This window comes from Phacochoerus africanus, chromosome 9, assembly GCF_016906955.1.
Source record: "Phacochoerus africanus isolate WHEZ1 chromosome 9, ROS_Pafr_v1, whole genome shotgun sequence".
Classification (NCBI taxonomy): domain Eukaryota; kingdom Metazoa; phylum Chordata; class Mammalia; order Artiodactyla; family Suidae; genus Phacochoerus; species Phacochoerus africanus.
Genome location: NC_062552.1, coordinates 101,321,071 through 101,337,027, shown reverse-complemented (window position 1 = coordinate 101,337,027; position 15,957 = coordinate 101,321,071). Strand labels below are relative to the sequence as shown.

Sequence of the window (15,957 nt, the reverse complement as noted above, 5' to 3'; positions counted from 1 at the left end):
TTCATACACTGAAGAGAGGAGCCATCCAGGGCACACAGACTGAAAAGCTGCTTTGTGCCAACCCCTGGCAAACAGCCCTTCTGGGCCTCAAAAGGAATGGTGGGCAGGCCTCAGAATGTTGCAACCTCGGAGCTGCAGCATGGCTTGGATCAAAAGGACCAAATCAGCAGCGATGCTTTGGAACCCAGAGGCTCTGGGCATGGCTCCTACAGCCAGCATGACCAGGATGTCTTCTGAAATGAGGAGCTGACTCTCAAGCCAGGTATGATGAGCCCTGTAAACCAAGGGAGTGGCCTCTAATACAAGGTCCCACTTTACCAGATAGATAGGACCTAATCTGTGTACAGGAAGCCCTTTCACTCTGAGTGTCATGAGGCAGGTTCAGAGTCTCTCTCTCTCTCTCTCTCTCTCTCTTTTTTTTTTTTTTGGCCACACCCAGGGCATATGGAAGTTCCCAAGCCAGGGACTGAATCCGAGCTGTAGCTGCAATCTACACAACAGCTGCATCAATGCTGGATCCTCTACCTACTGTGGGCTAGGGATTGAACCCATACTGCCACAGCCATAGAGACAATGCTCGATCTTTAACCTGCTGCGCCACAGTGGGAACTTCCAGAGTTCTTTTGTTTTTTGGTTTTTGTTTTTTTTTTTAAGGGCATTTAAAATACAAAAAACAAACAACAAATAAAAACAAACAAAAAAACAATTCTAAAAGGGTACATTTGCACAAAATGTCACAGCATTCAAGGCACCTGCACATTCAGCACATAACCTGAGCCTCAAAACCATCCATTGAGGTGAATTACAGGATACCCACAGCACAGCCTTGTGATGGGCCCATCCCTTTCTCCATTTCACAACTGAGTTTAATCAACCTGCTGAAGTCACAGAGTTAATGGGTGGTGAGGTAACATCCGGACTTGTGACAGTCCCATTCCCAGCCCTGCTCTCTTCCCACAGAGCCAGGCTGAGCCAAGACGAGGCACCAAGCAGCCAGGCAGCCGGAGACACAGTCTGAGACCCAAGATGAACCAGGATCTGAAGAGGGTCCTTTGCCAGGGGGTTTGTTCTATACCTGATGAGTGAGTTTGGCTCGTCATAAAGTAGGCAACAGGCACTCCGTCCATCTTATCAAAGTTCTTGCTAGACAGTGAGTCAAGCAGTGCAGGGAGACAATGACACCTCTGGGAGTCCCTAAATGAAGTAACGGCGGCCACCTAGGCCCTTGAATACAACTCCTATCCCCCACAGTGGCCTTGGGAGAACCAAACATTCCCAAAGACTTGCCTTTACTTCGCAGATAATGCCACTGTTGACATGTCTGTCCCAAGGCCAGCAGCTGAGAATGTCTCTTAGTGGCCGGGTCTTCCCAGGCCTTGGCTCCCCCAGCCAGCCAGCCCCAAGGAGGAGGGGCTCTACCACCTGTGGCTCTTCCTGAGACCCCGCTTCCAGTGCTTAGAGGTGAGGAAACAGATGGAGGGAACTTTCTCAGGAGCTTCATAAAAGGTGAAGAAGCTTAGTAAGAAGGTTGGTCAGGCTGCATTCTTTCCCTACCCACCATCTCTCCCAGGTTCCCGAGGCCAAGGTTGAGGCACTATTCATTGGCAATCACAGAATGTGCTCCAGAATCTTCCTTCAGCAATGAGAAGACAGTGCTCCGGTGTAAAACCAGAACAGCAGTCATCCGTCTTTCCATCCACATGTCCTCAGCCCCCACCGCATGCCAGGCATGGCCTCTTCTAGCCTGTGTTCTACAAGCAAGGTCTTGTGGGGGGTGACCCATTTCTAGAAGGGTGATGATACCAGCTTCAACCTAACCCATCAGCAAGGAGAGTGGACAGCCAGCAGGCCACCTATGGCACCAGGGAGGAGGGAGGATCTGTCAGCAAATATTTCTGGGATAGCAGCTGAGAATCCAGAGGTTCCAGAAAGAATGTTGCAGAACCTGAGTTTGACGAGGTGGGAGAAGACAGATGTGGACTCAATGAATGTTTGCGGAAGCTCATCTAGTTCAGGAGCTTTCGCAACTTGCTTAACGCTTAAATGGGGTGGCCACCCTGTGAGCCCTGGGTTTCTTGTTACAGACAAGGAAGTTGTTGCCCAGAGAGAGCAGGTGTCCAGTTTGAAGTCCCAAAACACAGGTGCTGGCAGAACCAGGCTGGGGTTTCTTGGCTCCCACAGCAGGAGTTCTCAAACAAGTTCAGGCAGAGAATCAAAACTGCAGATTCCTGAGTGCCCCCCCCACTCCACCCACTCCCATGTACCCAGGAATCTGCATTGTAAACAAACTCAGGTGGTTCTAATGCTGGAGCTTCAAGGACCACACTTGAAAGCAACTGACCCTGGAGTTTCCGTTGTGGCTCAGCGGTGATGAACCCGACTAATATCTATGAGGATGCAGGTTGAATCCATTCAGTGGGTTAAGGATCGGGCATTGCCATGAGCTGTGGTGTAGGTCCCAGACGAGGCTTGGATCTGGCGTTGCTGTGGCTGTGGTGTAGACCAGCAGCTGCAGCTCTGCTTTGACCCCTAGCCTGGGAACCTCCATATGCTGCAGGCGCAACCCTAAAAAGCAAAAAACAAAAACAAAAACAAAAAAACAAAAAAAAAAACCCCAAACTGACCTCCACTGCCTCAAGGAAAGGAATCAAGAGCTAATTCCAGCAGCAGCTGGGCTCCATAGGCAGCCTAGGCAGGGACAGGTGGTGGCACGGGTGCGTGCTCCTGCCTAGCTGCTCAGTGCCCCTGAGTGAGTGCCCTGAGAAGCTCCAGAGACACATCCATACCAAACATGAGGCCCAAGAAAAAGGTCAGTGGAGGCGAGAATTGCTCAAGGGGCAGCACCATCCCAGACTGACAGCCCATGGCGATGGACCTCTGCTTTAACGCCATGACTCATGGCCACTCACTTCTACATTTCGGAGTAGATGGACATGGCGAATGCCCCTGTGCATAGATGGCTGCCTCCAGAGCCAGCACGGGAGACCCAGCCACACCAACATAGCCAATCTGGGGCAGCAATCAGGAATGTCCAGAGAAGAGGAGAAAAGAAAAAAGGAAGCACAACAACCCCCAACCTTGCTCCAGCTTCTGTCCCCCTCCCTTCTGGAGCCCTTCATCCTGCAGAACCAAGAGAGGGGAGACGCTCCCTGGGGTTAAGTTTGGGAGGGCACGAGACAGCAGTCAGGGCACAGAGAAGAAAGAAGAGGAAACATCAGCTTCCACCTTAACTCTGTGGTGCCTTATCATCCCTGATGAGGATCCAGCCAATCCACAGGGGGCTGTTTGATGTCGGGGGTTGAGGGAGGTGAAGGCAAGGGAAGGACATCCTGTTAACAGTATTGCTGGACAAAGATCAAGAATCAGGCAGTGGAAAACAGCTGTGGCCACCTGATAAGCCGGGGCGCCCCCCTTCCTTCAGTAGAGTCAGGTTTATAAGACTAAGGTCTGATGGGCAGACCTACACCGCAGCACGAGATGCCTAATCCACAGAGTGAGTAAGGCCAGGAATCAAACCCACATCCTCACAGACACTATGTCAGGTTCTCAACCTGCTGAGCCACAACGGGAACTCCCAATTACCTTTATCGATGACAGCAGTGACAGCCCTGTTCTTCACTTAGCACTTCCTATCTGATAAACTGTCCCTAACTGCCCTCCCCTTCCTGTCTCATTTACTCCTCTCCTCTACCTTCTGCAGTAGCCAATATTATCTCCATCTTAAAGTAAGAAGCCAAAAGTTAGAGAAGTCAAGGGTCTTATTTCAAGGGTACACAGAGGAGCTAAAGATGTGTCCTCGCCCACCCTGGGTCTAGCAGAATTCAAGGCACCCAGTAAGGACTGAACAGCTCTTTCCACCCAAGGGGTAAGACTGCATCAGGTCAGGAAGCCAATCAGGGCATGCGAGGCCCTTCCTCCAACCGCCCGAGCTCTCAGCTGAGTGATCACCTCAACTCCTTTCAGGAAAGGAACACGTGTTTATTCATTTCTCCATCCATTTGTAAGCAGCTGTTATGCCCAGAGCCCTGAAAGGCGGAAGACATGTATTAGTCCAGGCTCCAGTCCTTCGACAAGTTTCCCATTTAGTGGGAAGAGGAGCTGGAGGAAGAGGGAAAGTGGACAGTTAAAGTTAAGGAAGAAGAGGAAACCCAAATCGCCAAAACACAAGGGCCTGTATCCACGCAAACTCAGCAAGCACCCACAAGGGCAAAGAACATCCTTCCCCAGCACAGAAACTGAGGAGATGATGGCAGAGGAGGAGCAGGTACCCAGGTGCCTAGCCAGAAGGAACACCTCACAAGCAGTGTTGCTTTTTTTTTTTTTTTTTTGGTCATGGTAAAATATATAGAGAGCATAACATTTACCGTTTTAATCTTATTTAACTGCACAGTTCAGTGTCATTAAATACATTTACATTATTGTGCAACCATAACACCATTCATCTCCAGAACTTTTTCCATCTTCCCAAACTGAAGCTGTACCCCTTAAACACTTACTCCCCACCCCATCCTCCCCCAGCCTCTGGCAACCACCATTCTGCATTCTGTCTCTATGAATTCGATGACTCCAGGTAGCTGAGGTATAACAAAAATATATTTGGTCTTTGGCCCTGGTTCCTGGCACAGAGCTCTAAACCCTGGGAAATTCCTGAGTGACAGGAATGTCCTTTGTTATAAGGAACCCAATTCCACCCCACCTGAGTTTATGCTAAAGGGTGACTGAGAGAGGGGCCCCTGTAGAGCCTCGGGATGGAGCTGGTCTCCAGAAGACCAAGCGATTAGAGTTTGGGAACTTTCAGCCCCACTTCTGAAAAGAGGAAGGGAGCTGGAAATTGAGGTCTAGAAAAACTCATGAGCAAGGAAATCTGGTGAACCCTCAGGCTGGTGAGCACATGACATCAAAGTCCTGGGAGGGGGGCGGCCCCACAGAGGCTCTTGCATCTCCATCTGGCTGTTCCTGACGTTAGCCTTTAAAATAAACCAGCAAAAACAGCAGGTAAAGTGTTTACCAGGGTTCCCTGAGCCATTCCAGCCAATTATAGAACCTGAGCAGGGCTTGTGGGCACTCCCCCACCCCAATTTAGAGCTGTCAGTCAGAAGTATGGGCGGCCCCTGGGACTTGCAAAGGGCATCTTCAGCGGAGGCAGACTAGTGGGACTGAGTCCTTAACTGGAGTCTGCACCAACTCCAAGGAGTTGCTGTCAGAATTGAACTGAATTGTAAGACACCCAGTTGGTGTGAGAGAATTGGAGAACTGTTCTGTGTCAGATAAAAAGACACCTCGGTATCTCACAGCAGTGGAGTGTGTCCTTTTGTGACAACCTTCTTTCCCTGAGCATAATGTCTTCAAGGCTCATCCAGGTGCAGCATGTGTCAGAATTTCCTTTCGTTTTAGAACGGATACTATTCCATCCTACACATATACCACAATTTATCAATTCAGCCATAGATGAACATCTGGCTTGCTCCCACCCTTTAGCTTTTGTGAAGAATACTGCTTCACACATGAGTGTACACATATCTGTTCAAGTTCCTGCTTTCAATTCTTTAGGGTATCTACTGAGAAGCAGATTACTAAATCATACAGTAATTCTATTTTTAATTTTTTGAGGAAGTGATATACCATCTTCCATGTGACCGCATGGTTTTACACTCCCATCAGCAAGGCACAAGGGTCCCATTTTCTCCACATTCTTGCAGGCACTTCTTACTTTTTCTTTTTTTTTCTTTCTTTTTTTTTTTAATTGATAACCATCTTAATGGGTATGAATGAGTATCTCATTGTGGTTTTGATTTGCATTTCCCCAATGCTGAGCTTCCTTTCTTGTGTTTATTGACCACATGTGTATCTTTTTTTGGGGGAGAGAAATGTCTACTCAAGTCATTTGCTCCTTTTCAAATCAGGTTGTGTTTTTGTGGTTGTTCAGCTGAAGAGTTCTTTACATAATCTAGATATTAACCCCCTATCAGATATATAATTTGCAAATATTTTCTCCCACTCCATGGACTGCCTTTTCACTCTACTGATAGTGTTCTCTAGTGAACAAAAGTTTTTAATTTTGATATGGTCCATTTTTTTGTTGTTGTTGTTGCCTATGCTTTTAGTATCATATCCAAGAAACCACTGCCATCATTGCCAAAATCAATACCATGCAACGTTCCCCTTATGTTTTCTGGTAAGAGTCTTACAGTTTTCCAATATGATTTGTTGAAAAGACAAGTGATAATTATATGTCAACATAGTTTCATCGACTACAACAAATGTACCACTCTGGTGGGGGATGCTGACAACAGGGGAGGCTACACCAGAAGGTAGTCCAGGGAGTAGATAAGAAAAGCCTGTACCTCCTCTTAATTTCGCTGTGAAACTAAAAGTGCTATCAAAAATAAAGCCTATTTAAAAAGCTGTCCTTTTGCTCTTGAATGGTCTTGACACCCTTGTTGAAGTTGACCATACATGGGAGGTTTATCTGGACTCTATTCCTCTAGCCTTACATGTTTATCTTTATGCCGATACAGCACTGTCATGATTCCTGCAGCGTTATTAGTTTTGGTATCAAGAAGTGTCAGACCTCTGACTTTGTTATTCTTCCCCAAGATTGTTTTGGCTGGTCAGTGTCCCTTTAATTTCCATACGAATTTTAGGATGCATTTTTATTCATCCATGAAAAACATCATCGGGATTTTGGTAGTGATTACACTGGATTTATAGACTTCTTTGGGTAATATTGACAATTTAACAAAAGTAAGTCTTCCAATCCATGAACATAGGATGTTTTTTCATTTTGATATGACTTTAATTTCTTTTGGTAACATTTTATAGTCTTCAGTGTACAAATCTTTCACCTCCTCCCTTAAGCTGATTGCTGAATATTTTTTTTTTTCAATGCTACTGTAAACAGAATCGTTCCTTTAATTTCCTTTTTGGATTGTTCATTGTTAGTGTACAGAAACACAACTGGCTTAAAATGTTGCAAATTTGGTCTGCTCTGCTGGGTCAGGTTTGCAGAAAGCAACTCAATATTAGGAGGCACAGCAGTGGTGAGAGGGGAGAGCTAAGGTGAGTAAAACAGCCATGAAATCGTCTTCCATTTCGAATGTGACTTTTTCTGGGTTGGGCATTTGCTTGGTTGCTGTAGGTCTTTGATTTCCAAAACTCCCATTAAAAAAGTTATTTTAGCAGTTTCTGGTTTACTTAATGTTACTGTGGGAGAGCGAGGGCCCAGAGCTTCCTGGTCCACCATCTAGTGATGTCACTCTCCTGCGCTTTAGGCTTAATCTCTAAGCAGTGTATCTTCAAGGAGAAAAATAAGGAGCCAGATTGGTCAGAGCAGAGGACAAGGCTGGGAGGGAACAAGGACCAGGCCGGATAGGAAAGGCAAGAGAGGTGTGGTCCTGGCTGCTAAATAGAAGACTTAGTTCTGATTCCATGCCGTTGTCAGGCCCTCAAGAATGCCTGCCAAGGCAAGGTGGCCACGACAGAAGTCAGGCCAGGCACAGCCTCCTCCAGTGCACTGAGATGAAAGTCAAAGAAACAGGAGGATAGGGAACTTCTGCTCTGGTTCCACCTCATAGGCCTTCAGGGCCCACCCTCCCCCAGGGCTTTGAGTATATTTTCAGAACCTTAAGTGAATCAGATTATGATTCACCTCTCATAATTCTCATCTCCCCTCAGTGCAGAGAGTGGTTGAGCTCCCAGCTACATCCCCCTGGACATCAGACCCATCACAGAGCAGCGCAAAACATACCAGTCCTGACAGAAGCCTGGCTCCAAGCAGAAGGGCGTTTTCCCACGACACACCGCTCCTCTCTCCTAGTGATTTCAAGTCTGATCAGGAGCCTCACCTGATGAAGCCAGGTGAAAACACAGGAGCCCGCCCTCCCTCCCCCCCCAGAGAGTCTGATTAGGGAGTCCACAAAGGGGCCTAGGCATCTGTATTTTATTCTGGCCCCACAGGTAAGGCAAATGGTCATCCTTTGGGGGAGCACTGGTCTAGTTCCCTCCCCAGTGTCGCCAGCCTCTGACCTCATCCATGTGCCCACATTTTCAGTGAGGGCTTTGCAAAGAAGGAGAAGGCAGGACAGGAATTCAGTTTCACGTTACCTTTCCCAGACGTCTCAAACTACAGGTTGCATCTGACCCACGATTTCAAAACATGGAAGATAATAATAATAATAGTGAACGTTGGAATCTTACCAGCTTTTTAAAAGGATTTCCTAAGCTAGATACACAAAGACAAATATTGTATGATTCTGGTTATATGAGGTACCCAGAATAGTCAAATTCATAGAGACCGAAAGTAGGATAGAGGTTAGTTATAGAGGCTGGAGAGAGAAGGAAGGGAGGGGTTATTTTTTAATGGGTACACAGTTGTTGGGGATGATAAAAAAGTTTGGGGTACATATACTGGTAATGTTCACACAAGCCTGCGACTCTACTTCATGGTATTGAATTGTATACTTTTTTTTTTTTTTTTGCTATTTCTTGGGCCGCTCCCTCGGCATATGGAGGTTCCCAGGCTAGGGGTCGAATTGGAGCTGTAGCCACCAGCCTACGCCAGAGCCACAGCAACGTGGGACCCGAGCCGCGTCTGCAACCTACACCAAAGCTCACGGCAACGCCGGATCGTTAACCCACTGAGCAAGGGCAGGGACCGAACCCGCAACCTCATGGTTCCTAGTCGGATTCGTTAACCACTGCGCCACGATGGGAACTCCCTGAATTGTATACTTATGAACGGTTTAAAATTATAAGTATGCTATCTATTTTACCACAATTAAAAAAAACCAGATTTCACATAAAAATCTGGATTTCTGGTTTCTCTTTAAAGAAAAAAACCAAATGATAGCATCTGACAACACTGGGTCATGCTGGGTATGTGAGCACGTGGCAGAGGTGGAAGCAGCTGCCATCTCTGGCTGGGACATGCACTCTCATGATGCCGTGACCTCTCCACACTCCAACATCACTTTTCCTTTGTCACATTTCTACAACCTGGCTGCCCCCATGAGCATCTGAGAGGTCAGTCTCCACTAGCCTGGCTCTGCTCTTCAGCCCCTGCCTGGTCCTCTGTTTCAGTCAGAAGGGAAGGCCAGCAAGTGGTCAGCCTTGTGGGCAGCTGCTTCATGAGCCGTGACAATGACAGCCAGAGGAAGTACACAAGAGCTCACCTACCACCTCCCCAGACTTCCCTCAGACCTTGAAAGGTCTCTGACATTGGAGCAGCCAGAACAATAAGCCGGGACTTTAATACTCCCAAGCGCCCATGAGGCTGAACGAGAGGAGACTCTCCACCCTCTTCATGACCTTGACTCCTGAGTCAGCCCCAGGAAGACCCAGCCTCTGGGTGACAGACAAACGGCCAGTCCAGCAAACACAACCTCCTCAAGACTGGACTCACTTTCCTAGAGCCCATCTTTATCACTAGAATCTGATTTCAACATGCTTCACATACAATGGTGTTCAGGACATGCTATCCCCAAACCTGAGCCCTTGGCATAGTGAATATTTTAAGCTGAAGGAGTCAGAGAGAGTTGAAGAGGCAGGAAAGTCACTCTGACCTCCACCCCCTCTTCACCCTTCTCCCTGAAATAAGCCTTCAAACCCTCCGGTGGCAGGTGCTCTCTGGGTACCCAGAGGAAGGGAGCATCCTTATCTCCCAAGACAAAGGGGTGCTGCCAAGAAGAGTCCTGGAAACTGGCCTTGCTCAGTACCCCCTGGTTTCTTCAGTGACCTCACTCCTTAACCTCCATATTCCTCCACCACTGCCACTCTCCATCAGCCCTGGCAGAAATGCGCACACGTCTGTTACTCCATTTCCCTATGAGTGCTCCCCTATTACCTAATACTTACATTGAATAATTACAAAGGATTATCTCCTGTTTCTTTAACTCTATCAATTTAATTTTCAGCCAGAGACTTCAATACAGTCCAAAAAACTTCTTCCTCTCCTACAAAGAGCACCAGTATTCCAGACATGCTGGGAAATATTGCTAGTCTATAAGTGTAAAATTCATGCCAACCTCTGAAGACCCACCATGCAAAAAGAATGCAAAACAGCTTGTTAGGAGTTTTATTACCTTGAGAATTTTTTTTTTTTTTTTTTTAGGGCTGCACCTTCAGCATATGGAAGTTCCCAGGCTAGGGGTTGAATCAGAGCTATAGCTGCCAACCAACACCACAGCCACAGCAATGCCAGATCCAAGCTGTGTCTGTGACCTACACTACAGCTCATGGCAACGCTAGATCTTTATCCCACTGAGCAAGGCCAGGGACTGAACCCGCATCCTCATGGATACTAGTCAGATTCGTTTCCACTATACCACAACAGGAACTCCCTGTGGCACAACAGGAACAACCTTGATTACATATTGTAATACCATCTTGGATATATTGAGTTAAATAAAATACAGTTCTCCAGCTAATTTCACTTGTTTTGCTTTCATAGAAAATTTACATTTTCACCAAAGAAAAAAAATTACATTTTTACCTGTTTTTCATCTGGCTACTAGACAGTTCAGTCATGTATGTGGCTTGCCTTTGGGGTGTGCATTATATTTCTATCAGAGAGCACTATTTTCCACAGCCCAGCTGTGGCTGCTGCAGAACTGATTCTGTAAGGTTACTGTATTTTCTTTACCTAGGAAAGCAAACTGATTCTCTCGAGTCTTTTTCTGGGTGGCACTGTGCTATGACCTGCCCAAGGGTCCTGGAGGAAGCCCCTTCTGCTCTCAGTGCTGGAGGCTCCTCACTGGGGCTGGGGCTGCTTTGATGATCTCTTCCAGCTTCCCCATCTTCCTTATCCTGTGCCATCAAGCTGTCCCCAGACTCTCACACAGCTCTCTTCCCAGCCTTGCTCAGTAACAATGTGTTCACATCACTCAAAACCCCACACAGATCATTTTCCCTGGAGACAATGGGACCAGTGTTGCTGAACACTGCCAGGCTGCTACCACCTGTGCGATGGTCACAGGGAAGTGTGCCAGCTGCAGCCCAAGGCTCCCTGGCCTCTCTTGTCCCAGCTCAGGAGCCACTGGTCTCTTTCACCCAGAGCCTGGAGCCCCACCCTCCTGAGGCTGTCTCTATGGGGCTCAGGGAGGCAGAACCAGCCCTTCAGTAACCAGCAGGTGGGGAGGCAATGCTAATGCCGGGAACCGCAAAACAGAGGGCAAACAGAAGTCTAGCTCTCAAATTCTGGAGAAGCTGCTGGCCGCTTTATTACCACCAATAACCCACAACTCTCAAGACACAGGACCCAAACTTGAGACTCAGAATCCTGCACACCCCACCCTCCTTTAAAAATATACATATACTTTATCCCCATGAAGACTCAATAACAGCACTGACATGGGCTTTGGACTTGGAGTTCGCCTCAAGCTTCCTTTTTGTCAGTTCAGAACCTGTAGGACCCTGGATAAGGTTGTTCCATTTAGGGGACTTTCCATCATGGTGCAGAAGGAATTCAACTAGGAACCATGAGGTTGCAGATTCAATCCCTGGCCTCACTCACTGGGTTAAGGATCCAGTGTTGCTACGAGCTGTGGTGTAAGTCACAGACACAGCTTGGATCCTGTGTTGCTGTGGCTGTGGTGCAGCTGTAGCTCCGATTTGACCCCTAGCCGGGGAACCTCCATATGCCGTGGGTGCAGCCCTAAAAAGCAAAAATAAAAAAAATAAAAAATAAAATAAAATAAAATAAAAAATTAAAAAAATAAAAAATAAAAGGGTTGCTCCATTTATCCGAGTCTCAAGTCCCTCAACACCAGGGACAACCCGCCCAACTCAAAGAGTTAAAAAAAAATGTCAATAATGGATGAAAAAGCCTTGCACCTAATAGTTGTTTGATAGATACTAGTTCTCTTCCCTTTCAAATCCTCTCATGGCAATTACGTGAAGATGATACTTAAAACCCCGTGGAGAACTGAAAACGAATTCCCTACACTCTCATCTAGTTGTTTCTTGTGTGTGTGCTTCTAGTAACCTGAATGTTGGTGCCTGGTACAACTGTAGAGCCTGGCAGGAGAACCCGGGGAAAGCAGGCATTCTCTTTGCGGCCCTAGCACAGAGTCTGGTCTGGCAGAGGCAAGTGATGGTACATGCTTGCTGAGTGAAGGAGTGAATGGTGGGCTCAGGCAAGCAGCTGCAGGTGCCCGGTGGAGAATATCAAGGCCAGAGTTACCAGGGCACCGGGGTAATTGCGGATCAGTGCGAAGTTTGCAGCCACCAAGAGTTATTCTCTGTTAGGACACTTGCAATCTGTTTAGACAGCTCTGTGGAGCCTTCTTTGACCTAAGCAGCAAAGCTCAAGGTATTCTGTTAATATTTTTCCTCCATTCAGCCATGCTTTACTCAGAAAGGTTAAAACACATGCCGAGAACCAAACATAGTTCTCACTATGTGAGGAAGCATAAACAATTCAGTTTTTTATCTTTTTAAACTTAGCAGCACAGTGGGTTAAGCCTAAAAGAACACATTAAACTGATGGCTCAGTGATACAAATATATGCTGTTGGGGTGTTTTCAAATGTAAAATTCTTAGCATTTTCTGACCTTAAAGGGACCTGGGGGTGGGGAATGAGGAACTATTCCGACTAAATTTTACAGATGTATTTGGCTTTAAGTCCCCTGAAGGGTGTGTGTGCAGCGGTCCGAAAACCAGTAAGTTCTTGCTCCATGGTGAACAGCGAGAACAACAGACCGGCTTCTCTGATCTCACCAGGGCACCTGAAGGCTCAGTTATCTCTCCTGCTCTCCCCACATAATGGGGAGATTGCAGTGACCTCGTCTGAATCCTGCTGGGGTTGCAAATAGGGAGATTTAACCCTCTGGGAGCTTGAAAGGTCCTGCCCAGCAGGACCCTTTCCCCAGCTTTACTCTCCTACAAAGGAAAAATCCAGTAAGGTCAAATCCGCTGGAGAGCCGAAATGGAGATGCTCAAACCCACAATCACATCACCTTTGAGAATGGGGATGGGGATAAATGTCACCCACAATGCCTAACTGTCCTGAACAAAGAGATCCAACTTGGAGTTCCTGTTGTGGAGAAGCAGAAACAAATCTAAGGACCATGAGGTTGCGGGTTCCATCCCTGGCCTTGCTCAGTGGGTTAAGGATCCGGCATCGCCACGAGCTGTGGTGTAGGTCGCAGATGTGGCTCGGATCTGGCATTGCTATGGCTGTGGAGTAGGCCAGCAGCTGTAGCTCTAAGGCCCTAGCCGGTGGAACCTTCAGGTGTGGCCCTAAAAAGTTCGCGCGCACGCACACACGCACACACACACACACACACACACACACTCTCCAACTTGTTTCATCCCCAGACCTTGAATCTTCTGAACATTCAAACCCACAGGTTAAAGAACACTGGTTAAAGGATTTTCTGTTGCCTGTCTGTGCTGAAGAAGGCCTGTCTAATGCTTTCATTGATTGCTTACACTATGACCCAAGGGGCAGGAAAAACCTAACTGGCCCGAAAAACTTTAGCTCGGGTTACTTTCCTGATGGTGAAGATGAACAGAATGGAAATTTGCCTCGGAGAAAGTTTGGAAATTTCTGAGCCAGATAAGAACTTTCTAATGAAAGCTTACATTTTCTAAATGTAATGAATGCATAAGGGAAAACAGGCCTCCAAGACAAAAGGGTCACTGGTCACTTGTCAAACGTGGAGCCACAACTGCACATACTTGGAAAGGAGTGAGACCCCAGGCAGTGATCCAGATAAAGAAACATGCCATAAATAGCTGCTTCAAACATTTGGAGAAGGCACCCACATCTACAACATGGCCACCTTTCTGAGTCATATCCACGTGGAGATGCAAAGAATCTGAGATTCTCCCTCCATAAAAAAGACAAATAGTTAAGAAAGGAGCTTTCCAGGCCCTTCCAAACATTCTAGGCCTTGGAAATTCAGAGCAAGAATTCAACTCCACTCTGCTGCACTTGGCTCTAACCCCCAGGGAAGGAGTTGGCACAAAGCAGTGCCCCCACCATCCTGGCTTCAGGTGTGTATAAAAGGTGAGAGGGGCGTCAAAGGTCCACCAGGGCCCGCTCTGCCTTTCCATGCAACGCAGGAGAGCCTATGCTTCAGGAAACCTGGCGAAAGCCACCTGCCAACTTCTGATGACACAGAATAGTCTGACACCCCAGGGCTGCTCCCTGAAAGAAGAGCTCTCCTGAAGGCACAGGTCCGGGCTGGTGAAGGAGGTTGAGGAAGGAGACCACAAACCAGTGTGTGTTCCCAAAGCACGCTGGCTGCTGGGGAAGGAGAACATGCGGGTGACAGAAAAGGCCCCTCCTTTTGCTTCCTCACCACTCTGACACAGTCACCCAGTCACAATCACTCACTCACACTGTCACACCCAGCCACAGTCGCCCAGGGTCACAAACACCACTGACATCTGAAAACCACAGTCTCCACTCAGGCGGGCAGTTCGCTACCACCAACACGGCCAGTCCCACAGGGACGCCCCCCCCCCCTCGTCAACCACAAAGCCCCCTGCCCACCTGGTTGCCAAAGACAGCGATGGAGCAGGCCGTGGACACCTCGTTAGCCCCAAACCACACGGAGGCGATGCGGGAGGGCATGCCCAGGATGAAGACCTGGGCTACAGAACAGATGACCTGGCCCAGCATGGTGACCGGGAAGAGATGGGGCTTGAGGCTGCCCAGCTTCACCCAGGCCCCCAGGCAGTTGAGAGCAGAGCCGGTGAGGGCGATGGTGCGCAGCCCAAATTTCTCCAGGAGCCAGGCCACAGGCAGCAGCAGAGGGATGTAGGTCAGCATGTAGCACATGGACAGCCAGTCGATGGCAAAGGCACTGACCCCGTAGAAGTTCATGAAGATGTTGTTGATGGAGCCATACTGGATCCACTGGAAAGCGTTGCACATGGAGTAGCAGCTAAACAGCAGGACCACTGCCCACCGGCGCTTGCTCACCTTGATCACGCTAAGGTCCTCAGGGCCGGAGCTACTGGGTTGGCCCGAGCTACTGGGTTGGACCAAGCCACTGGGTTGAGCCAAGGTACTGGGGTGGGCTGAACTACTGGGGTACACAGAGACACTGGGGTGGATCGAGACGCTGGGATGCGCGGAGGTGCTAGCGTGGGCTGAGAAGCTGGGGTGGGCGGAGACGCTGGGTTGGACAGCGAGGTTGGGGTTCTCCTGGAGTGCAGAAGTCTGCGATGGCGCGCCATCGAGCCCTTCGTGGCTAGGATCTTCATTCACCATGACCACAGCCTCTCCTGGCGTCCTAGACAAGTGCTGAGGACTCTAGACAACTTAAGAGACAGTGGCCTCGTCTGGTCACCTAGAGCTGACGTGGCACTTGCCCCAGCCCGCCCCAGAATAAACGGAGTTCCGAGCCTGTGTAAAAGCCGTGAGAGGGGCGCCTTCGCTCACCCCCAAGCTCTGCTCCCACGTTTCCTCGGCGTCGTCTGTCCCCGAGTGCGGTCCTGGCCGCCGGTGTCTTGAGTCCTCCCCAGGCGTCCTGCGGAGGTTCAAGCTCTCCGTCCAGGAAACAGTTCTTCAGGCGCAGCCTCTTCGCCGGACTCGGTTCGCTCCCGGGCCGGCTCGGGGCCTCGCCCCCTCCGGCGCACGTGACCGCCCCGCCCCCGTCCCGCCGGGCTTCCCCCACCCCCCTACCCACCCCCCACCCCACCCGCAAAGCCTCCCGCCTTCTGCGGCAGCTGGCCGGGCGGTATAGTTGTTTCGCCACCGCTTGCGGGTGCATTCCTCCCCCACGCCCCGGGCACCATGGAAACCGCCCGGTTAACCCCCACCCGTGCACTGTCCCTCAAATTCATTTGTCCCCTCCCAGGCCGCTCCGCAAGAAAATGCCCATCGCCCTTCCGAGGTAATCCTGCAAATATAGAGTCTCCTCCCTGCGCACACGGATGCCCAGAGCCCTCAATCTGCTCTATGGGATCCAAGAGGGATTCCCAACTTTTTCCGACTTGGCTGGGCTC

At 48.9% G+C, this 15,957-nt stretch overlaps 1 protein-coding gene across 2 annotated transcripts in view; it reads right to left on the bottom strand.

The window, feature by feature from the left end:
* The window catches only part of LOC125135420 (feline leukemia virus subgroup C receptor-related protein 2), a 54,429-nt gene extending 38,817 nt beyond the window's left edge, over positions 1 to 15,612 (bottom strand). The window contains exon 1 of one of the 2 annotated variants that reach the window (XM_047795564.1): positions 14,498 to 15,612. In XM_047795564.1, coding sequence (XP_047651520.1) covers positions 14,498 to 15,220 — 723 coding nt within the window. In that variant the 5' untranslated portion in view covers positions 15,221 to 15,612. The remainder of the gene's footprint in view (positions 1 to 14,497) is intronic. The other variant, XM_047795563.1, reaches the window with a different exon arrangement.
* Positions 15,613 to 15,957: the final 345 nt, after the last annotated feature.